Here is a 27,053-nt window from a genome sequence, read left to right as displayed (position 1 = left end):
CATTTATAAGATTTAAAAAAGAAGAAGAAAAAGAAAAAGAAAAAAAAAAAACACAGCCGAAAGGATTTTGTCCAAACTGGCAAACCAAAAGCTGCATTTCATCTAGCCCAGTGGTTCTCAAAGTGGGACCCAGGACTCCCAGGGGTCCTTGAGGTGGTTCCCCGCAAAAAGGAGAATAATTTATTTTCACTATAATTCCATCCATAAATAACACAATGACAGAATGTATTACTATTTTGGTTATTTGTTTCATAGACGTTCTGTAATAAAACATCTAAAAGCAAAAACCTTATCAGATGGGAGTTCATGGTCTAATTTGTGTCAGTTTGGGGGTCCTTGATGTGAAAAAGTTCGAGAACCACTGATCTATATGATCGATGAATCAATTTAACTAATTAATAGAGCCATTAGTTGCAATTTATAGCCTTTATTATTATTATTATTATTATTATTATTATTATTATTATTATTATTATTACCTTGAATTCCCGATGCGTAGATAAACGGAAGTGACGACATACAAATTAGTCAAAACATCTTGTTGGGCTTTTGGTAGCATGATGCATGTCTTTACAATTTTACAAACGGCGCACTGTGGTGACGTTTCTCATATGTCATCGACAGTTACTGCATGGTTTTAAAACTTAAACAACAACTCATCAGCTCTTACAATCAAAGCACAGTCTGTCTGCTACGGATGATCTGGTAGACCCACCAGATAGGTCAGGCTGACAGAAAGTATCAAGAGTACGACTTCAGATTTAAAGTTTTAGGTTTAAAAATAAAATCACATCCCATTAAAGTAACATTATTTTGAAGAGTGAATGACCGGATGCTTTCCTCTTTACTTCTGCTTAACAGAATCGACGCCATCCATGCCCATGTGAACACTGTAGACTATGGTTTGGAGCGGTCTGTGTGATTGTTTCCACAGTAGAGACAGTCTCCAGGCGGTGTGTGGCACAGTTTACCGCCAATTTGGTTTCCTTTCTACTTACAAAACGGATTTCAATCGTTTGTACTGATGTAGCCTCAGTAGCTCGTTAACTCACCCGGACTGGTAATCCCATAAATTCAGTTGGTAAGTAATGTTAGCTTAAATTTAACGGCAACACCGTTCCTAGTACCTAACATAAAGGTTATTTGTGACAAACAGATAAAGCACTGGCTTGAGTAATGATGGTTTTGCGTCAGTTTATTGTTAACGAGCTTGTTGATTTAGCCTTGTTAGCAAGGTCAAATAGTCAAAAGAAAGCCTGCTATAAATAGCTAACGCAGTTAGCCAAGCTGAGAGACTGTGATTTGTTCACTATCTGATCAAGTTAATATCCCGAGAGTGGTGCTGTCAAAAAGTCGTCGCCATTGTTTGACGCGTGACAGTCTTGCCACGCTTGTTTTTGCAGAAATGCGTTGGCATAAGTAGGCGGTCAGAGAAGTCTTAGCTACATGTCTGTCTCGTCTGCATGCATATACTACACTGTACTGTATTGTGCTGGGCGGTGTTAAACAGCCAGCAGCTAAAGCAATCGCAGGACGTGAATTTCTGGTTATTCTCTCCTCTCTAGTATCGTGTAATAAGTAACGTTCATGTCCTCCGACCACCCCAGGATGTTGACAGCCACTTGGGTGGGGCTGACGCGGATGACAGTACAGGGGAACACAGCCCGAGGTTAAACCAAACCGCATATTTTATCTCACCCTGGACGGTTGGTCGGTGAAGACATGACCAAGCAGGAGTCGAAGAAAAGCGGCGTGGCCGCGGTCAACGCAGCCGGCAAGTGTGCCAGCGCCGCATGCGCCGCCGAGCAGGTCAACAACGGCCCAGTGGAGCCGCGCTGTCCGGATCAGAGCGCACCGATCAAAGCCAAGGTGATGAAGCAGACATCCAGGGAGAGCCTGCACCGGCGAAACACCGAGTCCGAAGTCTACGACGACGGGACCAACACCTTTTTCTGGTGAGTGCTCTCTGGCAATGTCAACTATAATGTAAATGTCAAATCCTGGACACTGCAGCGTCTGAAGTGTGATGGTGTTGTTTTGTCAGTGCCAACAAGAAAATACCTACAGCGCAATAAGAGGCATGTGTTTGGTAACAGCAGGGTGTGTTATAGGTTTCAAGGTGAACTGAAAGACAGGCCCAAGTGACCTCCATTAATTATAACAAGTACTGTCACCTTGATCGACATCTTTAAATGTGCGTTACAGTATATAGTAAGTCGAGCTGAAAGGAGGTTTTGGTTTAATTATTCAAATGCAAAATGATAGCAAGGAATCACAGATGCTTACTCCACAAGGTGTCAGTTTTTAAGGTGCTCTGCTAATGTTTGCCTTGCTGCCATGGATGCTTACATTGCAGATTCAAGCTCAGAGCTTGTTGTTGACAAGCCAAAAGCTAATATGCCTACCTGCACCTTCAGCAGAAAGAGATCCACGACAGAGTTGAAGTCAGAGCGGATATTTTGCTCATGCAGTGAACTGGAGGAGTCAGTTGTGCATGCACCTACTGACACAAGTACACACGCACACAGATGCAGCGTGTTGAAATGTGCAGGATGCAGGTGCTGTCATGTGAGAGCATGAGGCTAGTCTGGAAAAGTGACATTCTCCTCTGCAGCCTTCCTTAATTTATTGCTGCCGCTGCCTCTCAACCTGTCGCTCCAGCAGTATTTATGCCTGACTGTGCCTTTGTGTGTGTGTGTTTCTCAGCTCTGCTTTGTGTAGAAAGCGAGGAGCGGTAAGGATCTGCTAAGATATCCAATATCTCTGGCAGCGAAACCTTAATGAGAATTTGTCATTACTGTGATTCAACCCGCCAAAAACGACCACTAAGTCACATCAGCACCTCTCTTAAACGGTTGCTTTTCATGAAAGGATAGCTCAGTTCGGACACAAACCGCCCATGGTAACACTCGCTTGTGATTTTGTGTGGAGGAATTTGTTCTCACAGTGGTTGGTTGGCACTCCCAGTTTAGTTATAATGGAGAACTGATAATGAATGTAGCTATTTACTTTGTGGTCAACTTGGAGACTCGTGGCCATTGTGAATCATATGGCGTGCTTTGTCTTTATGGGCAACTAATGCATCCATGAAACACATTGAGAACAAAAAAAAAAGAATGAGAATATGTAGCATCTCAGTGTTTCCTGTCTGATTTCACTAGAAATTCACATTAGTTGGTTCCTTTTTTTTATCGCATTATAAAAACCATAATGGGGATTTTTTTTTTTTTTCCTAAAGCTAGAAGCTTTGCGGTAATGAAACCACACACCGGCATTCAAATAGAGGAAATGGCAGTGAAATAGTCATATGTCTGATTATGGAGTCAGTATAGGAGCACTGTGTTGTGGGAGTATTACAGATATACTAAAGAACTCTCTGGTGACGTTCGCAGCTTCCCCTGGATGTTGTTGTAAGAAACTGTCGTGCAACCTGCCTCAGATTGGAATTAGGGAAGTGTTTTTTTTTTCCTGAGAAAACTGAAATAGCTTTGATAGACTTCAGATAGCCCTATAGACCTTAGACAGATGTGACAGAATTTTATGCTGTGACACCACTTTTGCTATTTCCCCAAATAGCATTTCTGCGCACACATTTCAGTTCTAAGAAACTACTGAGATTGTTTTCAACGTTTAGACTACTGGCAATGTCTTAGAGAAGGTTTATTTTTAGATTTTATTGAAAGAGAAGAACCTAAGTTGGGGTAGTGATTGCACTCATAAGAACATAGTGCTCCCAACAGTATTTAATTTTATAAAAGTGTCACAAGGCTCATGAATTTAACAAACTTGGATCATAGAAACCAGAGGCTGCTGTGGTCAAACACATGAAACGGCCACAATCGAGTATGTTGTATCGAGTGAACTCATATTATTTGGTTCAGTTAAGTCACAAATTGTATTTGACAAGCCTGTCTCAACCCTGCTGTCCGCCTCAAGACTAAATCATATTGGACATTAGGCTATTTCTGTATATGGCTGTAACGGTCATAAGACTGTCAACCATCAGCTCATTTAATCTTGATTCTCCACCTGTGAGTTTAGCCTGTCTCTCAGTCGCACCGGGTTGGTATTTCCGTTGCATCTTTTCATTCCCAGTGGTGTGTGGTTGTCAGGTGAGAGAGACGCCAAGCCTTCCCCCGTGTCTCCTGTGAAACAGGTTGGATAAGGAGGTGGAATGGGGGAGAAAATGCTAATGACACCCGGTGTGCCGTCTCCATCACTCAGACTCTGAGCCAAAAGGCTGGCAGGGGGTGGTCTTTAGTTTGAAGAGCGGCAATAGCAACCTCAATATGGAAAAAAAGTGTTTTAAACCATTGTTATACTTACCAATAATAAGCACTTTAAATGATAAGACTGGTGTTGTTTTATCAACATGTCCCCCTGGCTGCAGCCATGTATAGCTTCTGCCTCTGTGCTATAGATGTCTATTTTTGTCCGAAAACACATAAAAGAGCTGCATTGTTGCATCGGACGACATTTTCCATACCGACAGGGAGCATGGCCGGTGTATTTAATTCATAAACAATGCCGTGAGTGTATTACCGATCTCTGGAGAGAAACTCTGTGTCACACGTTACTGAGAATGCTCGGGCACATGGTGTCGTGTTTACACAGCTTTTGCCAGTTTGATAAGCTGAGAGGAATAAACCACGCTCACTGTTTTTATTGTGAAAAGCTGCGTTAATCGATTTTTGGTCACAAGGGGCAGAAAAACAAGCTGACTAACGCACATCTACACTGAAATCGCCAGCAAATTTGACTTCATTATTTCAGTTTCCCCCCTCGTCTGACGGAAAACATCTTTATTCTTTATTAAACTTATTGTTTAAAAAATATTCCTTTTCCTCATTCCTCTAATTACCCTACTTTTAAATGATTTACTAAGCCTACATTAATTGAAACAATTAGAAGTCACCGCAAATTGATGTCTTAGTAATAGGTAGATATATCAGTGTTGATGTATATGTTGCTCTAACACCAAACTGCAGTACAGAAAAGATATAATTGAGCAACATAGTTCACCAGAGAGTAATAAAAAGTTTACATACATCACTATTTGTAATGGCCGATGCCACTTGCCATCTGATCGATCTGACATTACAAACTGTATGTTCATGTGACTCATATCAGCATGTTGATAAATAAAACTTTGCCCTCTGAGTTACGATAAATCACAGATAGCACGGATGAATATCTGGACCGCTATTGTTGAAACTGTTGTACAACAAAGGCCAAAGTTTGCTTTCTCCCTGCCGTCCGGTAGGATATATATGAGCCTGTAGCTAATGTCATAGCCTTAAACGTCATTGAAGTATATGTTATTAGTCCTACACCATGATTTTTTTTTTTTTTACAGGCCTAAGGCAGAAAATGAATACACAACTAAAAGAAAATATCAAACTGACTCAGAAAATCTTACGGATTCCTCATTTCAGAAGGTTGTGAAGTTTCTTTCTTCACAAGCACAGGATGTTTATTCACCTTCTAAACTAACCACCAATGTGAACAGGGTTCAAATGACAGTGCAGTGATGTTGCTCAACTTTTCTCCCTCTGCAACATCAGATAGCATCAGCAGATTTTTCTCTCTCTACAGGCTTTTATTGTATTTTTTTCTCTTTGCAAATGGTATTAATATCACTCTCCTCTCTCTCTCTGTCTCTCTGTCTCTACAGGCGAGCCCATACTGTGACAGTGCTCTTCATTCTGACCTGTGCTCTGGTCTACGTCACACTGTTGGAAGAAACCCCACAGGACACGGCCTACAATACTAAGAGGTCAGTTGTTTGTGCTCATCACTTCCCCAACTGTCTCTACAACCAGAACCACACAGGACACAACAGCCAGCTCCAAAAACACTTCATGTAATCCACACGAGTCTTGTTATTGGACTGCAGAACTGTCATATTGGTAGCAGTTTCTTTTACCTATTTCATTAGTAATCCAAACTACTATTAACTCAGTGTTTATCCTAATTTTGTCTTCTCTTCAAGTATCATTCTGTCCATCCGGTGACATGTTTTATTAAAGAGGCACGAACGATTTGCCTCTTTGTGTGTGAGATGTGGGGGAAAAGGCAGCAGTGCGTGTGTTTGTCTATTTGTTGTGGGTCATGTCACATTGTCACTCAATGAATAGGTCACATAATGAAAACCAGCAAATGAGCACACCGATGTTGATCTCACCTTTAACACCATTTGGCATTAAGCCACACAGTCGCCGCAACACGTTTGCAGTACAAAACCCTCATCATCATCAGTCGAATCACTTTCTTCGTCAGCAGCATTCACCTTGAGCCCAGCTGGCCCTCTTTTTTTTTTTTTTTCAAGGCCACATGTAGCTGTTTGGAGCTGGGGAGAAAAAAAAAACCCTGATGACCATGAAAAGAAGAGCATGAATATCAGGTTACAATTTGATCAGATTAAGATTCGGTAAATGTGTTTGAAGCTTTACTCTTTGAGCACAGAGAAAACACGCAACCTTGTACAATTAATTAACTGAAGCATGCAGACTTTGATGAAAGCAAGATGATAGAGGTGTAATCCAGCTTGTCTTTTTAGTGTCTTATGACCAAAGAAAGAGGCACAGCATGCTGAGTACTTTGGGGTTGTGCAGTAGCTCATATAGGTATGAAATGACCTATATCAGGATATGGGATTTCGGGAGAGAGAGAGAGGAGGAGGCTGGTGCGGAGGGAAAGCCAATGAGAGGTTCCAACTGAGACGTAGCTGATTATGAAAGTGCAGGCAGGGAGACACCGACTGAGCCAGTGAAGAAGAAAAAAGTACTACTTTGAACAACAGCGGCTAACGCAGTACGTGTGGTTGCTGGTCACTGGTGCTACCAGTGGAAAAGTTATTCCGGAGCCCAGATATCTTTTAAATATTAATATTCTGGCTGTCTTTGGCTTGCTCGCTCGGGCTGAATTGACCTCATGGTGTCGGTCAGGAGTTGATTCACACTGGTCTGATGACAGCCACCTGAGCACTGAGCTCCTCTCTGTTCTGCCAAACTCTAAACTCGGCTTCGACGAGTGTTCGGAAGCTTACTTAACGCAGGAAAAGGCCTGCTTTGTGTAACGTCTCATGTGAACTGAAAGTGTAGAGAGAAAAAAAAAGAGAATCTTAACTTAAGTCTTATGATATTATACGTTTCCAAGGGCCGTGTGTGTGTGTGTGTGTGTGTGTGTGTGACACAGAGAGTGATTGTAGGTTGTGTTTGTGTGCTTGTGAGGGATTGTGGGACAGTTCTTAACAGGATTTGCTGCAGTCAGCGCAGACTGGCTCGTGGGGGATAAAGACGCTAGAGCTTCTTCCTGGCAGCAGAGAGCACACACACACACACACACACACACACACAACGTCTCAATCACTTACTCATTTCTACACTGTTTAATACACCAATTCCATTTGAAACATTGTTATCTGGGCCATTTACTCACTCTCACCAGCTCACTAACACACACACATACATCCGCCCTCACTTTGACACATATTTATGTTCCCAAACCCACACACTTTCACACAATCAATCAGTCAGTCATTTACAGTCACGCTCCCACACTCGTTGGCGAGCACGAGCTTTAATCCCGTCGTGTGTCCAGTGTCTAATCCTACCCTGTTAATTTGTAAGTTCAGAGCAGCGACCTCGTCTTGTTTTCAAGAGTTAAACACAACAGGGATCAGAAGCAACACAATCTCACACCAGCAGCTGCAAGACGGTCTCATCACTAAGCAAACACAGTGGGGAATTGTAGTAAGGTGGCTGCTGCCTCTCTGCTCTTTGTACTCGCATCATAGATCTTTGAGATTAGACAAGGGTTTTAAGTCCATTAGAGACTTATTATTTGAATCAATAGTGTAACGTAGACGTTTTTTCTGATTTGTGCTCTCGTAGGGGGATTGTGGCCAGTATCCTGGTGTTCCTCTGTTTTGGAGTGACACAAGCCAAAGATGGACCCTTCACAAGACCACATCCAGGTAAGATGAGTACAGTTATTGCGTAAAAACAAACATGAACAAATATCCCCCTTTCTTTCTTCTTCTCTTGTTTCCTGTGCGTCTCTATGATAGAGTTGCAAAGTGGGAGGAGCTATTTTGGACACTCCTGGTTCAGGAAGTAAAAATCCCATTTTCCCCATAAACAACATTATGTGACTCATAGTTTCAGCGGCTTATTTAAGCAGTTTGCGGCTGCTTAAATCAACAGTACGAAACAACAGTACAATACCTTTTTCTCTTCTACGTCATTCGATACCCATCGTGTGAATGGAATCATTCAGTCGCGTAAAATGCCACCACTCCTCCCCATCCAAATTATTTTTACACAAATACATTTTGAAAGTGTTGAAATTATTGAAATATTTATTAAATAACTGTACAAAACTGTACAATATAGCATTATCGCTACAAACTGTATGGGATGTGGCTGCTGCTGTAGTTGGCCAGTCACACGTCGCATTAAATCAAAGAATGCTTGCAGTGATTGGCTGCTAGCAAAACCATACAAATAGTCATTTTTTTCTACATCTGGGTTCAGCAAGGATCCAATACAGGTGTCATTTGACTTGGAGGAGCTTCGATGCTGCTTGGTACTGAGTTATTTCGGTCGATACCTTAAAGTTATCGAGTACTGCTGATTCTTTTTTTATTCTTATTTCAACCAATAATATCATGACATCCACCCATCAATCAATCTTCAACTTTTAGTGGCACAGAGCTATGATTCATTATGACACGCCCACCCTCCCAACGTCATGTCCCGCCTGTCTATCCAGTTATCCTCCAGCGGCCTCTCTCATCTCATCGTTTGTTCAGTAACGGATAAAATGTCAAAGAAACTGAAGGGATGGCAATGCAGGTTAAATATCACATGAAGAATATGAGTCAGTCAAGCTCTTGCAGTGCCATTCTGAAGCATAACGGGATGCATCTATGAACATCCTCCTCATCACTGAAGCACTTGTTTACAAATATAAGCAATGAAACATAAGAGATAGTAATCGACAGGAACTTGCTGCTGTTCATATAGCGTGCTATCATCAGGAGAATCCCAGGTGTTGAGGCTGATGTTTTAACGGCACACTGTTTTTCCCTTTCCCTTCCTGTGCAGATGAGTGAGAGAACCTGAGAGCAGTTATCACTATATCGATCAATAGCAACATTTGAGAATCTCATCTTGGTTTTTAATATGATATATAGATCCTCTGAGTGCTGGGAATCAATGGCTCACTGAATGTAATTGTCCAAATAAAGGAGGCATATGAATAAATGAAGAATCCATAGTGTCTTGAAAGCAGGTGGGGTGTTTTTCCTGGCATGGCTTAGATCTAATCAAATCCCTTTTAGAAAACAAGATAAACAACAACAAACAGAAGCCCAGACAGGACTGTAATTCTCAGTGAATAGCTTAATCAGTAAAATCACGCACTCACTCTAACATGACGTTCCCAACCCGCTCATTTCTCCCACTCGTATTTTAGCTGCTGTTTAAATTCAGAAAAGTGACATCAAACACATCAAAAAAATGTTCCTTATGATCTTAATCCTCCTCCACAGCAACCCCTATCAATCCAAGAGATCCAAGAGATTGAGACAAATTTACATTAAGCAAGTTTGTTTTACCTGTTATTATGTAATGGCTACTGAGAACTGTCTAGTAACCGAGCAACATAACTCCATAACACCTCTGATGCAGGTGTTTGTTTACAGCTCTAATTAAATGCCTCAATATTTAAATTCTAGGTAAAGACGGCAACCACAGGGTTTCAGCTAAAGAGCTCGGTGCTTTGTTATTTATGTAACCAATTAAAAAAAAGATAGATAGCTGCTCTGTAAATGCCACACAAATGTATTTTTAAACATCTTTGATATTTGCATGAATCTGGGCATCCAAATGGTAAAAGGAGGAAAGAGAGGAAACTGGTAGCTGGTGGGTTTGAAGGACAGCTGCAGGGAATCATAGTGAGAAAAAGCGACCATATAATTTGTTGGTTATTATCCCGTAAACGTACACATCAGAGTTTTCCTCAAACACTGACTAGGAGTGCTGCTGAAGACTTTATAGGATCGTGTATTGTTCATAAACATATATTGACTGCTCGCTGTGTTGTTATAGATCTATAAAATAAATAACAACTGCACGGTGTCTGGATGCAGAAGAAGTGCTGTTACAGTTGGATTTATGTCCTAATAGTTGATATAAAGTCCGCATCATTATTGAAAGTGCTTCTTTATTTGCTCAAGAGTTTTATTGTCACTTGCTTTCGATAAGGGCCTCAGCCACAGTATGTTTTTATAGTTATAGTTTTATATAATTTTACAGACTTAATGAAACTGTTTACATGGTGATATATTTGGTGAGTGCATTAGCTTAACTGTGGCACCTTTTTTTTTTTTTTTTTTAAATCTCCCATTCAGTATGAAAGGATGCCTCTATGTAAACAGTGCAGTTCTTAGTAATTGGCTATTTATGTTTTTAACCAGGAAATTCATGCAGAGTACACTTACATCTCATCCCTCACGCAACTTGTTCCTCACTAAATCCTGAGAGAAAGGAAGGAAGGAACTACAATAACAGGGTGTGGAGGACAGCGTGCATGGAAACACACATAGAATATTTGCAGTCTTCGAAGGCGTGAAGTGGCCGGGCAAGAATTCGAGCCGCTGTTGCTGCATTTCTTGTGCCTTCTTGACCCCTCCTTTTGTGGTCTGAAAGACAAAGGGGGTGTTTTATGTGTGTGTGTGTGTGTGTGTGTGTGTGTGTATTTTGTGACTGCGTCATACTCCCTGACCTGTTGAGCCAGACAAGTAGGTTCCATTGTTGTTCACCTGGTTGCAGTCGAGTTGAAACTCCACAGGTTTGTATCCAAGGAAAAGACCCAGAGGGGTTTTCAGATGTATATCCTCACAGCAAACTGAGCTCACACACATGAATTCAAAAGGGATTACAGTTATAGTAACGGTTGAATTTAAAAACAATAGCTTCATTCTTGTGTGAGACATTCATTACAGTATCTTACAGTAGCTTTAGGCTGTGGAAGTAATCCTTCCACTTCATTTTTTTTATCTACTGATGAAGTTTAACTTTAATGGAAACCAGGTTCTTCTGACTGATTCTCTATTTTATTACTTCATTTAATTTGTTTTCATTTTACATCTCATAATCATGATTTGGCACTAAATCAAACACCCGCACCCCGAGTCCCTCATGTATTCCTGTTCCTAAATGTCAAAACACACGCTACCCATTTATTTCCTGTAAATTAAGGGCTTCAGTGTGAAGACCGAATGTCAAAGTCAGGGCAGTTAACATAGAAGTTAACTTACCCACCGCTATGATTTTCAGTGCGTTGAAAGCCAAATGCTTGTAAAACAAAGGAAGGGTACAGAAACAGCTAGAGGTATCTATAGGTGCAGTTAGGATTGTTAGGAAGGTTTGTCTATGACAGAGAGAGAGACACATAATGGAGCATCACTCACATTGTCAGACTGCATAATATGAACATAATCTTTGATCTGGAACCTGTAAAAAAAAAACAACAACTCTGTTCTCTGTTTATTTTTTTAGGAGTGAAGAGTGTGCAGCGTAACTCTGACCGTTACTTTCTCTCTCTCTCTCTCTCTCTCTTTCCCTGCAGCTTACTGGCGGTTCTGGCTTTGTGTCACAGTCGTCTACGAGCTGTTCCTCATCTTCATCCTGTTCCAAGTGGGTGTGCTGATGATATTAATGCCTTGATGGGCTAAAAACCTGCATTCAAATATTTAAAGATGCACACATACAGCAACATACGCACATACAAATACATGAGAGAAGGTAAAATCACGAGACACGTGCATATTCATACAGTGTACATCAGTTATATTTGATTACATCGCATGTTTGCATGTACATCTTTCTTTTGTGAACCGTTTTGGTAACGCAGAAGTCATCAATATAGAAGCTCTCATTCTTCTAGACATTCAAACGGACCTTTATCACTGCAGAATTAGCCTCAAAATATCTCTTAAAACAAAGTGGTAGCACTCCTCATATTCCTTCCTAGTCCTCAGTATTGAATGAAACCCGATGGATATTTCTATGATTGTACATTTATACAATTTGTAGGACTTGATGATAACAAACCATCACTATCAACTAATAGTAATCATTTGGCTTTGTAAAAGATATATATAGATTCTTTCTTTTGTCTAAAAGTATGAATCTTTGGTTGTAGAATTTGTTGCAGATCTTTAGTTTCATTTGGATCTGTATGACAGTAATCTCTATAACATTCAACTTTCATTTTAATTCACGATTCCTATAGCGATTTGCAAATCGGTCCTGATTTAAATTGTGTATCCTGTAGTGTCCAGAAACCAAAGCAAAGCAGCTCCATCCTGAAATATCACGTGGTGGAGTCAATACGGGCATCTTCAAACTAGCCAAAATCAGGGATTTTGTTCAGAGTTTTCTTTCCAATCTCTGGTACTTTTCTGATGTCATCCTCCTACATCTGAAACCCTGGAAGCCTCTCTACTCTCTCCCAGTTTAATTAAAATGTCTCACAGAATCAGACTCTCAGCAGAAATAGCTGCCTTTTACATAACACTTTACCACCGGCAAACTGTACGTTCTTGTTTGGACACTGTTAAAAAAAAAAAAAAAAAAAGTTCAAATACTGAAGCCATCTGCCTTTTTAAATAATAAAATAAAAAATGTCACTTGGGAAAAGCTTCCAGAACAGTTTTGTTGTGTGTTGATGGGAAAAAAAGAGGAAAACTCACTGTATTGAAAGTGAAGTATGTTATGGAGGAGCTCAGTTTAACTAATATATGATATATATTTTAAACTGATTAAAGAGATTTTTCTATCTGTGACTTAAAGCATATGTTTTTTTGTTTTGTTTTTTTAAATAACATTGTAAAAGCAATATGCAGCGTAAACAAAAGTATAACAACAAAATCCCTTTTTGTAGGAGTCATCATAGTGGTGCCTTTTATGGTTGAAATTGTGATTCTAGGTAATAATCAAGATTCTTCAACATTATTATTTTTGGATCTCAGTTGTCTTAACCTTTTATGTATCACCTTTAGCCATTAATTATGACTTGTAACTATAACAACGGTGCACTTGAATACGTTTTTCTTTCATGAATTTGTCAGTGTTCTATAATGATAGTCTCATTGCAGCTCTGTGTCTCTATAAAGCTCTTTTTTCAGTTAGAATAAGTGCTAATGTTGCTTTTTCTTTTTTTTAATTCAACCCCTGTTATCCAGACGGTGCATGATGGGCGGCAGTTCATGAAGTACATCGACCCCAAGCTCGGGGTGCCCCTCCCCGAGCGCGACTATGGAGGAAACTGCCTCATGTACGACCCAGGCAACACCACCGACCCCTTTCATAACATCTGGGTGAGACTGTTAATTTTATTTTATCTGTGCACCTTGTCTGTTTGGTTTTTAAGGTTTTTCTCGCTCCATTTCATTTGGGAAACATATATGTCATTTAGTTTAAAACATATTATCTGAGAGGTGTGATATTTTGCTAGTAACTGGCTGCACAGTGACAAGTAACTTTCTCCTGCTGAACGTTTAAAGCTATTTATATTATGACAAGCTTTGCCCTCAATTATTACTAATAAGGAAATGACCCAGATCACAAATTGCGTGGCTGTCTGTACACAGTCCTCTGTGTTCATGTGAAATTTAAGAGAATCCTCTTTCTCCTCTTTCTGTTCCTTTCTCACATTCATTCACACACACTCATTCAGCATTTGATGTGATTTCTCCCTCCCTGCCTCTTTCTATTTTCTGTCTCAGTTTTTTTTTTCTCTTTCTCACACACACACACACACACACACACACACACACACACACACACACACACACACACACACACAGACATTTGGTGTGGCTGTGTGTTAACTGGCTCCAGAGGCCTGTGTCTGGTGCAGATTAAAGCCCGTCAGTAGAACCAGGCCTTCTTTCCTCCTGGGGAGGCGGTCTGCAGCTGCCGTCATGACCCAGAGCCCATCTCTACCATTGGCCTGCTTTCAGCATCACCACTTCCTCCACAAAACTATAAAAAAAAATCAGTTTGAACCCCTTTTCAACCTTGTAGGTAACAGTAAATGACATATAAAACTAGAAGAGTGCACTCTAGTGCAGATATCCGTCAGATCTGTACAGTCAAGATGGTGGCGAAGATAACAGAAACAGGGATTTATTCATGTCGTATCGCACCTAACTTTAGTGGATCATAACATCATAACATGTTTTTTAGTATTATTGTAAAGAGAACAAGGTGTTAAAAATAACATGTTGGTTTTTCTTTACAGGACAAGATGGATGGCTTTGTTCCAGCTCACTTCCTGGGATGGTATATCAAGGTATCAATGCTAATTGCCTAACTGAACGCAAATGAATACACCAGGATGCACTAATTGACTGGCCTTAATCAGACATTAAATGGCAAAAAGACTGTTGGAATGGGTCATCATTATTTCAGCTGCCCAATCAAAAGAAAAAAAAATATATAGTTTACATATCAGGGAAGCAGTTAAATGCACTGGATAAAAGGAAGAGCTTGTGTTGCTGTGATGAAAATAAGACTGCAAACACTAACTGATATGTTATTACAATTGTCCTGATAAAATCTATGATTTATTTACTGGAAAATAAGCAGGCGTCTGTGAAACACAGTGCTGTATTTAAATGTTACTGTTCGGTTTTGCTTGGTTTGCACTTTTACATGCTAGGTAAATGAATGTTTGGGTGGGATGTTTACAGCACCAGTCTTGCCGTGTTGCATTTGCCGCACTGAACAGTGTTAAATCTCTTCCTGTGATATCTCGCTGACCTCCTCCCACTCCACACCTCTTACTCATCCTCCCCCCCCGCTCTGTTTTCCTCCTCAGACGCTGATGATTCGGGATTGGTGGATGTGTATGATAATCAGTGTCATGTTTGAGTTCCTGGAATACAGCCTGGAGCACCAGTTACCTAACTTCTCAGAGTGCTGGTGGGACCACGTATGTATAAATATTACTGCTCTTATCCTTTGCTTGCTTTCAGATTACCTCGTGTTATCATGCCAGTATTTTTTTATGCTGGGGTGGTTTGCAGTGGGACGGTGTAATCATCAACAGGTGTTGCCCTTAAAACAAATAAGATTAAAAATGTTGATTTTTAAAGCTCCTCAGTATGTAAAAGAATGAATATATAAACAGGAAGTTGAGAAATCCTCATACTCCTTATAATGTGAAGATAAAATAAAGTTTGTTAATTCAAGACCAGTAAAATAATTGATGATTCTGTTTTTTAGACACATAACACAGGTTGAGATGTTGCATTTTTGGCTATCTTGCCTTCATCTGATGAAGAGTTGTGTGACATTTTGACTGACTTGCATTGAAGCTCACACTAGTCCGCACCTCACTGTGTGTACATCCTCAGTGTCTTCCACTGAATAACTGATATAAATAGAAAGAATCTGGCATGTTTTCAGGTTCCTCAAAATAAGGAGTGAACAGACATACACGAAATGTAGCATACCAGTAAAAAATAAACCTAAAAAAACCATAGAAACTCATCCCCCTTGTTCAGGTTTGTGAAGGTCACTGTAATCCTGAGCTGTTTCTCTGCAGTGCAGTAACTGGTAAAAGGGCAAAATGTGGAGCAGTGTTCTGCATTAGGAGATGAGGAAGCACTGAAATTCAGTCATATCCTGGCCCAGAATGCCCTCTGGTGCATAATTAAAGCTGTTTCATTTCTGCTGTTGAGATTTATGGTAACAATTAAATGCTCAATTATTTTATGGTAAGAAACTTCAGTGATACCAGTGTGGAAACTAGGTGGTCAAAAGTGACCGTAAACCTTGTAAACAGCAATAGAAAGCATTACAGCAATGTCATAGAATGTAAACAAACAAAAACTGGGGCATCATATAAAGATAAACTGTTGACTGTAAAAACACTTAAAGTAGGCTGTGTCAATTGATTGTAAGGGCAGTTACTTAACAGTTGTTAGACAAACTAGGTTATTGCTTATCTACAGTAAATATGGATTACAATACAAAAATATAATCTATCATGTCTATCAACATATGGAGTTTATACACCATAAAATGTAAGTATCTACTATTAATTTAAAGGCCCTAGTGCACACCCATATTTTATTATAGGTCATCACACCACTTTTCAGGTTAAAGTTGAGTGAAACTGTGATGGAAATTTGTTAAATACTAAGGCTGCAACTGATTATTTTCATTATTGATGAATCTTCCAATGATTTTTAAAAAATGTATCTTCTGATGGTTGGTCTGTCACAGTTTCCTAGAAGTCAAGGTGACGTTATCAGCTTGTTTGTCTGACCAACAGTCCAAAAGCCAGATATTCATTTTACTATAATGCAAGACAAGGGGAGGCAGTAAACTGTTCATGAAAAGATTGACCTGAAACCATCAAATATTTTGACCTACATGTTGAATTATTAATCATTGCAGATTAATTTTCTGTCGATTGACTCCATTAATCAACTAGCAGCTCTACTAAAAACAGCGTCAGGCAGATGTTAATGAAGCGTACAAAGTGCTTAGAAAAGATCTAATATAACAAATAAAACATTTGTGTATGCCCTATTACCCTTAGATAAAATTATGCTTTTTTTTTCTCTCTGCAGTGGATCATGGATGTGTTGGTGTGTAACGGTCTGGGGATCTACTGTGGCATGAAGACGTTGGCCTGGTTGTCAATGAAGCCCTACCAGTGGCAGGGCCTGTGGAACATTCCCACATACAAGTACGACTTCACACTGCAACTGCAACAACCTGCAGCTTACATCTCCTGTTCTTTCCAAAATCAGATAAACTTATCATTGGAGAAAGACCTCTACTTTTACAGAAGTATTGAATTCACAAAATCTCAATGAATGATTAACATTTTTGGTTAAAGACCATGTGATGCTTTTTTTTTTGTTCTGTTTCAATAACTGGTATCCTCCACATATTGTTTGACAGATATATGGAAGGTAAAACTGCTCATGTTGGGATGGTATTGCCTTTAGCTGCAGAAGTACCAACATTGCTGTGTTTCTAACTACGTCTCTGCCGTGTCTCTCTCAGGGGGAAGATAAAGCGTATAGCCTTTCAGTTCACACCGTACAGCTGGGTGAAGTTCGAGTGGAAGCCTGCTTCCAACCTTCGTCGCTGGCTTGCTGTGTTAGGCATCATCTTTATGGTGAGAAATAAACCTGTCTCTACTTAAGTTAACCTTTCAAGAGGACTTTTTCACGGGGACAACACAATGAAAAATATTAAACAGTGTACACATACCTTAGTCATACACATCCTCCACATAATTTACATTACCTCATCTAAAGTCTATTTCTTAAACTTCTCACAGTAGCTTAGTTCTATTAGTATTTACAAGCAAGAAAACTTTATTATATAGAAGTTTTGAAAACAAAAGTTACAGATGGCTTAACAGAAAAAAAGGTATAGCATGAGATAAAATAGTTCCTCTTCTTGTCACCATACTTATTCCCTTTTTTCTTCTTTGTGTCATAATATTTGACCGCTGAAATGATTTAATGTTTATCACAAAGTCTTTAGTGTATATAGTGCTCAAAGAAGTAGTTGACTAAAATGACTCAGTGTAGTCAATGATAAGATTAGCTATTTTCTCTCTCTATCTTATCATTGTAAAGTGAGCATTTATGGCTTTTATGACTCTTTGTCACACAGTATAAGCTATTTTAAGACAATGTGCGATGTGGACATTGGTCATTGTTTATGACATTTTATCGAGTAAATGATCAATTGATAAATTGAAAAAGTAATCAGGTGATGAATTCTCACTGCTATCTCTGTCTTTACTCATCATTTTCAGTTCCTCCTGGCAGAGCTGAACACCTTCTACCTGAAGTTTGTGCTGTGGATGCCCCCTGAACACTACCTGGTGCTGCTCCGCCTGGTGTTTTTTGTCAATGTCGGAGGCGTAGCCATGAGGGAGATCTACGATTTCATGGACGACCCGTGAGTAGCAACGACATGGAGTGAGGCTGTTGGGTGGCGCCGGGGTTTTTTTTTTTTAGGTTTATAGGCTGATCATGTGTACAAATAGAGTGAGTAACACTTACCATACAACACCTGGAACAGTGATCCATACCACAGTATGTTGTATTGAATAAAGATATTGCTGAAATTCATGTAGTTGTGCTGTAGCTATTACTCAAGTTTATTATACTTTATTATAAGTGTTTGCTGCTGACTTTTGTACATGTCAGAATGGAAAGCTGTGCTACATTTTCAGCCAGAAAAGTAGATGATAAGCGATACAATAGTGAAGGAATAAATGAACCTGTTGCACAACTGGTAGCAAACGTATTTAATTGGTCAAAAACATGCTCTAAAAGTACCGATAAACCCCATAGATTATTGGTAGCCATCCTGTAAAGAGCCATTTTTCTGACAGTTACCGTGTATGGACATCCAGTCTGTACTGCTATATTTCCAGTGAGAGAGAAATCAGCAGAGACCTGTGCCATGATACCTATATGAACCAGTATGCATTACATGTAAGCTTCTTGTTGGCAAACTGATCAGCTTAGGAAGTGAGTGTATTTATCTGACTGATAATAAGTAAGCTTCTTATCACATCCGTCTACTGAAAGCAAGCATTTCTGCTTGTCTGACAAATATGCAAATGCTATTCAGCACTGTATTTAACATTTGACAACACCTTTTTTTGTGCAGTGGAGATGACTTTCATCTGCATATTAATTCTGTTTACAGTCTGCTTTTAGCAAATATGCTCCCCATATTTAGCAACCATAATCACATGAATACTGATACATACTAGCCATATACAAATCTCTGTATTATTTCCATCGGTATTGGTAATTTATTTCAAGTAATCTGTGAGGAAAGTTTCAAGCCTCCCTTCATCCAGTGAAACACACTGCATCATATTGAATTGGTTTCAGTTCGTTTGTGAGAAACTGATTTACTGAATATCTGTTTGCTTCAGGCAGCTTTTTCTTAACTGATGTGGATAACAGCGCTGCTGCTTTCATGTGGCCTTCAAGGCTGTTACTTTTATGTATGCCATTATAAGAGTCATTGACCTTGAGTGCTGAGTTTACAGTGATATAATGTTTATTTTGTTTGGCCCACATCAAGAGCTTACCTATAAACATAAGAGATCCTCTCCACAGTTATTTTTAACTGTTCCATAATAACACCTTTTTGTCTTCTTGTCAGGAAATTCCATAAGAAGCTCGGCCAGCAGGCGTGGCTGGTGGCGGCGATCACAGTGACAGAGTTCCTCATAGTGGTCAAGTATGACCCCAACACCATCATGCTGCCCATTCCCTTCTTCATCATGCAGTGCTGGCTTTTAGGAATCCTCCTCATCTTCACCTGGACCCTGTGGCGGTTCTTCATCCGGTAAGAAGTGGAGGCGGGTTACTGGGCAGAGGGAAAGTCAGTGACAGAGTACAAAAGACACAGGACATGGATGCCTCAAAGAAATGATAAAACTATGTATTCATCCAGGTAAAGAATTTATTTTGGTGCAAATAACCCTTTGGCAAAAATGGGTAAATTACAAAAATGGTCTGCACTCAAAGATAATAAATCACATTCACATCTGATTTATCACAGGAGAGCATAAGAGCCGTGTGATTAACTGTGTTTATTCTTTTAGTGGAGAAAACAAAGTAGAGCAGACAAAAGAAGAGGCGATTGAGCAAAAAAAAAAAAAAAAAAAAAAAAGATGTTTTTTGAATGAAACCTTGCACATACAGGAATCAGTCCACCAACACTAGCTTCTGTAGTTTAATGAATGGCCAATTGTTCTCAGTTCACAGTTGCATTGTAAAAAGTACAGTTTGATCACAATAGTCCATTGAAGTTCATTGGTGTTGGCTTCACATGCGCATGATCCCGTTCAACTTGGGTTTCAGCCACAGCTCCTGTACAGGCCACAAAATTAGCACCAGCCAAAAAAAACAATGGTAGTCTATTGAGTGGCTGGTAAAATTTGAACATTCACTAGCCATTTGACCAGTGGACAAAAAAAAGATCGCACAGTGGTCCCATATTTTGATTTTGTTCTTCCTCATGACATCATGCAGCAATATGATTTTAGATTACTTTTGCTTCCTCACCTTCTGTTGAGTAGTGTTCTCGTCAAGCGTAGCCCTGCCCCAGCATGTTAAGCTTCTCATCTGTTTTTTCCCCCCCTCCCTGCCTCCCCGTCTTCCCGCCTTTTCTCCTTCCCTAAACTTCCCTAAACTCCATCCTGCACATGCTCAGCAGTAATGTCCATGTCCAGTGAGGTAGGTATGGGAGAGAAGCGTTTGGCCCGTCCGCTCCCTCCATCAGTAATGTTGTATTTTGTTTTGTTTCCTTTTTAATACATCACTGTTTGGATCCATAATTACACAGAGGATCTTTGGGATCCTCTAGACTCTACATGGATCCATCTCTCGCATGGCACTTTTCTGTTTTTTGCTGTGGTGGATTTTATCATCTTCATTTTTTAGTATTTTCCTTCACATCTGTATTATTTTTTAATTCTGAAGTGCAGTTAGTTAAGCAAAGGAGAAGACAGCCAGCTTGTGCTGACACTATATGAGTACATCCCAAGTCCCTTATTTGATCTTTACTCACTCCTTGATCATTGCTTGAACTTGAAGACGTTCTGTTATATCTATATCCATACCTGAGGAGCCATGAGTGACGATTCGCGAGAGCAACCTTCAGGGAAGTCTTTTACCGGGTGACACGCCCCCTTATTATCAGTTCTTAATTGGACACTGGCAGCTGATTGGACTGATCGGATACATCCCAACATCACTGAGTGGAGACAGATTGCACATTAAACTCAAGAGTATCACTCTCAAGTTTTATATTTAATTTGTTTTTTTTGATTCATCATCTAGTTAAAAATCTGTGTTAACTGTCGGTCTAAACAACAAAAGAACAACTTTCTTCATTATTAGAAAGATTTTTCTTTTCATGATGTTATTTCCCCCATTAACTTTTATTATGGATAAAATTAAGGTAAGGAAAAGTCTGTCTGTCTGTCAGCAAGAAACGCTTTAAACACATGTAGGCTGTATTTTACATCATCCATCGTCATTTCCATTCAGTCACACATGAGGCTGAAAATTCCTGAGTGTCAGGTTTGATATGAGTTACATAAATTCCATTTTCCCTGAAACATTTAGCCAAATAAATAATGTTCAGTGTTCAAAAGGCACCCTAACCATATTCTGGGTTATTAAATAATAAATTCACAATCAGAAAATCAATAAATATAGATGCAAATAATTAATAAATAATATGAACGTATTCTGCCAGTAGAAATGGTTCATGTGCCTCTGAGCAGGACACAGTATAAATACAGAATGCAGGTTTTTATTCATGCACAGGTGTTTGTCAAACAGGTAACAGGCTGCAGAGATAAAACAGCTGCTGGCAGTGATAACGGTGCACCTTTATTAGTGTCACCACAGCGTACATGTGTGCAGACACAAACTCTGTCTAAAGTTGCTTCAGCTGTTAAAGGACCAGTGTGTAGGATTTAGTGGCATCTAGTGGTGAAGTTGCAGATTGCAACCAACTGAATGCCCCCCTCGCCCTCGCCCTCGCCCTCCCCTTCCAAGTGTGTAAGAGAACCTACGGTGGCTGCGAAACTCACGAAAAACGCTGAAGGCCCACTCTAAAGCTAGTGTTTGGTTTGTCCTTTCTGGGCTACTGTAGAAACATGGCAGCGCAGCATGGCGGGCTCGTTGGAAGGAGACCCACTCTCTATGTAGACAGAAAAAGGCTCATTCTAAGGTAACAAAAACACAACAACTCTTATTTTCAGGTAATTATGCACTTATTAAAACATACTTATGGATATTAAATTCCATTTCTGCCAAGTCTGTTCCACTAGACGCCACTAAATTCTACACACTGCACCTTTAAAGCCAACTGACAGCTGATCCAGCAGTGATCAGCTGCCGCCGTCATCAAAAACGGACGTTGTGTCACGTGACGCTTCAGAGGAAAGGACATCTCATTACTCTAATAACATATTTCCTTATTTCCTTGGGAGGGACTAAGACAAAAGGAAAGGACACAAGTGAGGGAAACGTTGATGCAATTGAAGGGACATGGGATGTACCCTGTAAGTGATAAGTGATAGGAAACAGTAGGGCTCAGTAAATGAACCAAACAGGAACTGTTGGCACACTTTATGCACCAATCAGCATGTCGGCTCCTCCAACTGAAATGCCCGTTATCTGATGAAAGCCAATCAGATAAGCCCCACCACTTCTCATGGTGCACCTCCCTCCAGTCGTACAGTACAATGCACTGGCACAAAAGCATGATATTTTGTAGTTCTCCAAACCTGGGAGAAATTGTATTTGCATATAGTTTTAGGCTTCTTTGGTAACAGATTGGCTGGTTTTGCCACAAAGGATCATCTGGGGAAGTGTTTTAATTTATTATCAGAATATTTTGCTGAAATTTGTTTTGCATCCCATTATTCAATTGAGAGCCTACCTGATCTAAGTTGCTGCTGCTAACCCAACTCCACTCTAAGCAGATTAAAACAAACTGACAAAATGATATGCAAATACTATTTGGCCCAGTTGTACAGGTTCAGGTGTGTCATGTTCCTCTCCCTCATTCAAGAAACCGCATTAGCATCAGCAGGCCAAGGGGAGTATTAAGGGGATGTTTCAGACTGGCCTTTTTTATCTGAGACACAGAATGTTATATTACCAGCATTTGAATATTGACAAATCCTGAATATAATATTGACAGGTACCCACATTAGGCCTTTAAATTGATTTAAATTTAGTATCTTCAGCACGGCAGGGGGTTGCCAACCTACTTAAGACTTGTGGCTTCCCTCCACAATGATGCATATTATAATGAAAATAGAAATAGTATAAAAGCTTTTATACATAGCTGTTAGAGAAAGCCAAGTGGTTTATCATTTACTTAAAAGACAGTAATCAACAGCATCAAAGCACCATTTCAACAAAAGGAAACAGCTCTCGTGTTAAGTCCTAGTTTATGGGTCACTGTACTTCAGCAAATGAACTAACTGAAACCCAATGAAAACAGCTTCCTTACCTAGAGGTACTTCTTTAAATTCATCTGAATTGGTGAAGTATATAAAGTCCAGTGCTCCTGTAACACTCTGGGTTTCTGCATACAGAGTGTCTTTGTAAATCATCACCATATTCTGTTCTGGATAGTAGAATTTCATAAGATAATGATTGTTTTGTTGGTAATAAACAACATCTCCCATGAGTCTTAGTTACAGAGATCCTGTCAAAGTGTCATGTGACCTGTGGGTTTTGACTTGTAACAAAGGAATACATGTAAAATAAAAAGTAAAAATGTTATTCAGTGCAAAAGCAGATTTAGCTCAGAAATGGAAAAAACCCCTCAGGAACATGTTTGAAAGAAGTGCCCTGAGAAAACACAGCTAGTGGAACAGAAACTAGCTTGGAAAGCGTTCCCGTGTCTGATGTTATATTAATAGTTTGTCCGCTCTTCCTCCATCCTCTCACAGTGACATCACACTACGCTACAAAGAGACCCGTCGACGCAAACAGGAAGTTCCCTCGGACTGGGACCGCCCTGTGGGCAACGGCAGCACAGCCACCCCATCCGGACGGAGCAAACTGAACGGCAGCTCGGAGACGCTGCGGCAGAGGAAATCCTGAGGAGGAGCACGGCGGCTGAAAGGGGAAAAGGACGAGGTTTAACGGGGAAAAGAATGAAGGAGAATCGTGATTCAAAGACACGTGTAGAGGCAAAAAGATTACAGATGGACACATCTACAATGTGTGCAGTTTAGACTGTTCTTGTGCCTACATGAACCAAGTAGTTATTATACAGAGGCGAGGGGTGGAAGGGGCCATTTTCATTGGTTGCATTGTCTAGTTATTGTCATACTACAGGGATTTACCTCATTTTATTTTTAAGAACATTTTGGGAATTATACACAGGAGAAGATACATTTTGTGTTATTTATACTTTGCTTTGGATGTTGGGTGATGAGGGGAAAATGATGAATTTAAGAGTAATAGAGGGAGGGATGGTAGGTGACCAGGGAAGCAGATAAGACTCTTGACCAATAATCGACAGCAGTTTCCATTTTCTCAGCTGCACTACTTCTTAGAAAACAAGTGTCAGGAACATGCCCTCCACTGTAAATATGCTTTATTCTTTGTTGTGCAGTCACATCAGTCCAGATGAGAAAATGGAGAGTGCTTGAAGCAGTGGCAAGAGTTTCTGTAGGTGTGATGTGATTCCGTTTATTGTCCCCTGCTATGCAATCTTCAAAATCAACCTGGGACTTTGGTTGGGCTGCTTGGGTAGTAATAACACATTTCTGTTCAGGTAAAAGAACAGTCCTTAGGCTTCAAGTTAAGAAAGTTTAGAGTGCTCTCTAGTTAGGTTTGGTCCCAGGTTCATGATACGTAGTTTACAAGTGGGAGACAATATCAGCTCTTCATTCACAGTTTAGGGTTTTCATTCCAGGAAGCACTGAGCCTCGAGGTCCTTGTCACTGCTGGGGATCCTCGCTCAGTCGGACACTAAGAGGAAAACTGGCCAAAGCCGGTCTCTCCTCTCTAGCTTTGTTCTTGAAAAGAACGACAAGTTTGTAAAGAAAAAAAAAAATCAAGATGTACCATATTCTAGGTATTTAACTGCTGATAGTATACTACATATATGGGATATAGTTTTGGTGTCTTTTTGTAGATGTTTTGTTATCACTATCATCATTTCTTTAGGGTAAATTGATAATGAACACTAGATTGTACTCAAGTTCCTTTTTGTGAAATGAGGAACTGAGAAATCTGCAGCACTCTAATGAACACATCCACGACAATCACACTGATAGAAAGCTGCGCTCCCTTCTAAAGGAGACATGTTGGCTGACGTTTAACGAACGGCACAAATCTGGGTGTTCCAACAGGACTGTAACTACAGCTGGGCTCGTTCAGCTCATTCAGTCACATCGGAATGTGAATTTAATAATAACTAATCCCTTTTATGCCAAATGGTTTGTTTTTTTTTAAACTTGAATTTTATTAAACTGTCATGTTCCCTTGTTGCCTGAATAAGCTGAACTAGTCCTATCTTGAGAGGTGCTATAGGTTCAGTTGTGGTTTGGTTTGGGAAGGGAACCGAACTTTCCAGCTCTGTGGGGGTTGCCATATTGCACATGCAATCAGCCAAAGCTTAGATCTCATTCTTGCTAAAGCCATAAATGCCGCCCAAACAGCTGTTAAACCTCATTTAGATTCTTTTTCATTTCAACTAAAGCAAGCAGAGTTCCAAAGCTAATGGGGTCAGCGTACTTAATATTACAAGAGGAAAAAAGGACACCAGGAAGTTAGATTTTTTTAAACCAAATTTAGGTAATGAACGTATGTCCAAAATTAGAGACTCCAACTCTTTGAATTCAGATATAAAATTGAATGTTTTACAGTTTAAATACATGAATGGTTTGTTGTTTTGATTTGTGAGATATAAAGTTGTTAAATGTTCTAAACTTCTCATAATGATACAAATTATTGGCTTTACATTGAAAAAAAAAATCTGCATTCATTCCTTGTTTTGATGACATTGTTCTTCATCGTCCAGATGAATAACCAAAAAAAAAAAAAAAAAAAAAAAATCCCGCCAAAAAGCTTCAGTCTGTGTCCTGTTCAGGTCTTGTGGCTGTCAGAGATCAGTTGTACATTTCTGTGTGTTATTCATTGTGTCCCAGTGGCTACATAGTTGATGACGAAGTAGACATCTATGAATCTAGCTCCAAAATTGTCCAGTTGTAAACTAGGCTGATGTTTAATGATGCTATAGTAATTTTCTTGTGAATGTAATCCAGCAGAATCTGCTGTTCAAATCAGAGGGTCTCATCATTTATCATTTTTATTTTACCACAGACACTAAATCGACAGGTTTGTCATCTCTGCAAGGCTCATTCTCATGCTTATTCCGGCTGTTTGCATATTTCACCCTCTTTTTTGAATACAGAGATTTCTGTGCAAATTTAAAACTGTAGAAACGATGTGTAGCTGATATGTCCAAGTTTGTAATCGCTTATCCTGTGCTGTGATAATTCAGTTGCTTGAGAACTTAGTAGAAGTTCAGGAAGTTTGCTACATTCCCTCCACCCCCCTCTCCCCTCCCCTCCTCCCACCGCCTTTATTTAATGAAAGCTTTTAAAGCGTGGGCTGGGGATTCTCAGTGTAACAGTGTTCATGCCTTGGATTGGTCAAAGATTTTAACCAAGCCAGGTCATGAATTTGCACATCAGCTCTGAAAATCAGTGAGAAAACGGTGAGACTGAAATCACAAATGAGCTGTGGAAGGAAATTAAAATTGGGCCAAAAAAAAAAGAAAAGAGTAAAAAAACAGGACCTTTTTCCACGGTGTGTTATTAGGGTTCAGTGTAGTTTGACTTGCAGCCACATGGGGGCGGTAGATGTTCTGTTACTGTCTGCTCTGTGCAGTCATGTCTCCTTGACAGTGATCACTGGTAACTTGCTGTAAAAGCCATTTTCAACTTGGTTTGTGTAAATGTGAACATGTTAAAGATCATAAAAACTGAAATATGCTGCTGCACCACATAATTTTATAATGTTTTCAATAAAATCAACCGAAAACCTGAATTTCAACAGTCGCAGATGGATTATTAACATATCAGTTGGCAAAGTTTATCTTCTAAAATCTAACTGTTGGTATTTTCTTACAGTATTTCATCCAATGTGGTTCTGGTGGCCTCATATCACAATGATACTATATGTCTCGACTATTATAAATTACTCCCTGCAGGCGAAGGCTCACTGTTTACAGCGTTTCCACAAACAGAAGCTGTATCCATGCACACAATTATTCCACTGATGAGGCCAACAGGTTGGACTGGACAAGTCAGAAACCACATTACATGCACTCCACTTTGTAGACGAGTGGCAGGTACTTTGGACTTTTGTCACTTACTATAAAAATATGTCGGAAAAAGGTTACTTATCAAACTTAGTTTTGACC

The 27,053-nt window shown here is 39.7% G+C and overlaps 1 protein-coding gene across 2 annotated transcripts; it reads left to right on the top strand.

Annotated features, from left to right (window-relative positions):
• The first annotated feature begins 487 nt into the window (after window positions 1–487).
• On the top strand, window positions 488–26,677 carry ptdss2 (phosphatidylserine synthase 2). Of its 2 annotated transcripts, none has more exons than XM_067590375.1 (13): window positions 488–1,081; window positions 1,608–1,955; window positions 5,675–5,776; window positions 7,896–7,978; window positions 11,638–11,705; window positions 13,256–13,390; window positions 14,317–14,367; window positions 14,896–15,009; window positions 16,658–16,776; window positions 17,100–17,214; window positions 17,866–18,011; window positions 19,239–19,424; window positions 23,563–26,677. In XM_067590375.1, exons 2-13 carry the CDS (start codon window positions 1,723–1,725, stop codon window positions 23,714–23,716), a joined length of 1,506 nt encoding a protein of 501 aa, XP_067446476.1. In that variant the 5' UTR covers window positions 488–1,081; window positions 1,608–1,722; the 3' UTR covers window positions 23,717–26,677. The 2 variants fall into 2 exon arrangements, with proteins under 2 accessions (XP_067446476.1, XP_067446477.1); XM_067590376.1 differs by having other exon boundaries at window positions 1,566–1,955.
• Window positions 26,678–27,053: the final 376 nt, after the last annotated feature.

Source organism: Thunnus thynnus, chromosome 5 (genome assembly GCF_963924715.1).
Source record: "Thunnus thynnus chromosome 5, fThuThy2.1, whole genome shotgun sequence".
In the NCBI taxonomy this organism is placed as follows: domain Eukaryota; kingdom Metazoa; phylum Chordata; class Actinopteri; order Scombriformes; family Scombridae; genus Thunnus; species Thunnus thynnus.
Note: the sequence above shows the minus strand (reverse complement) of the source record. Positions and strands in the feature narration are given on the sequence as shown.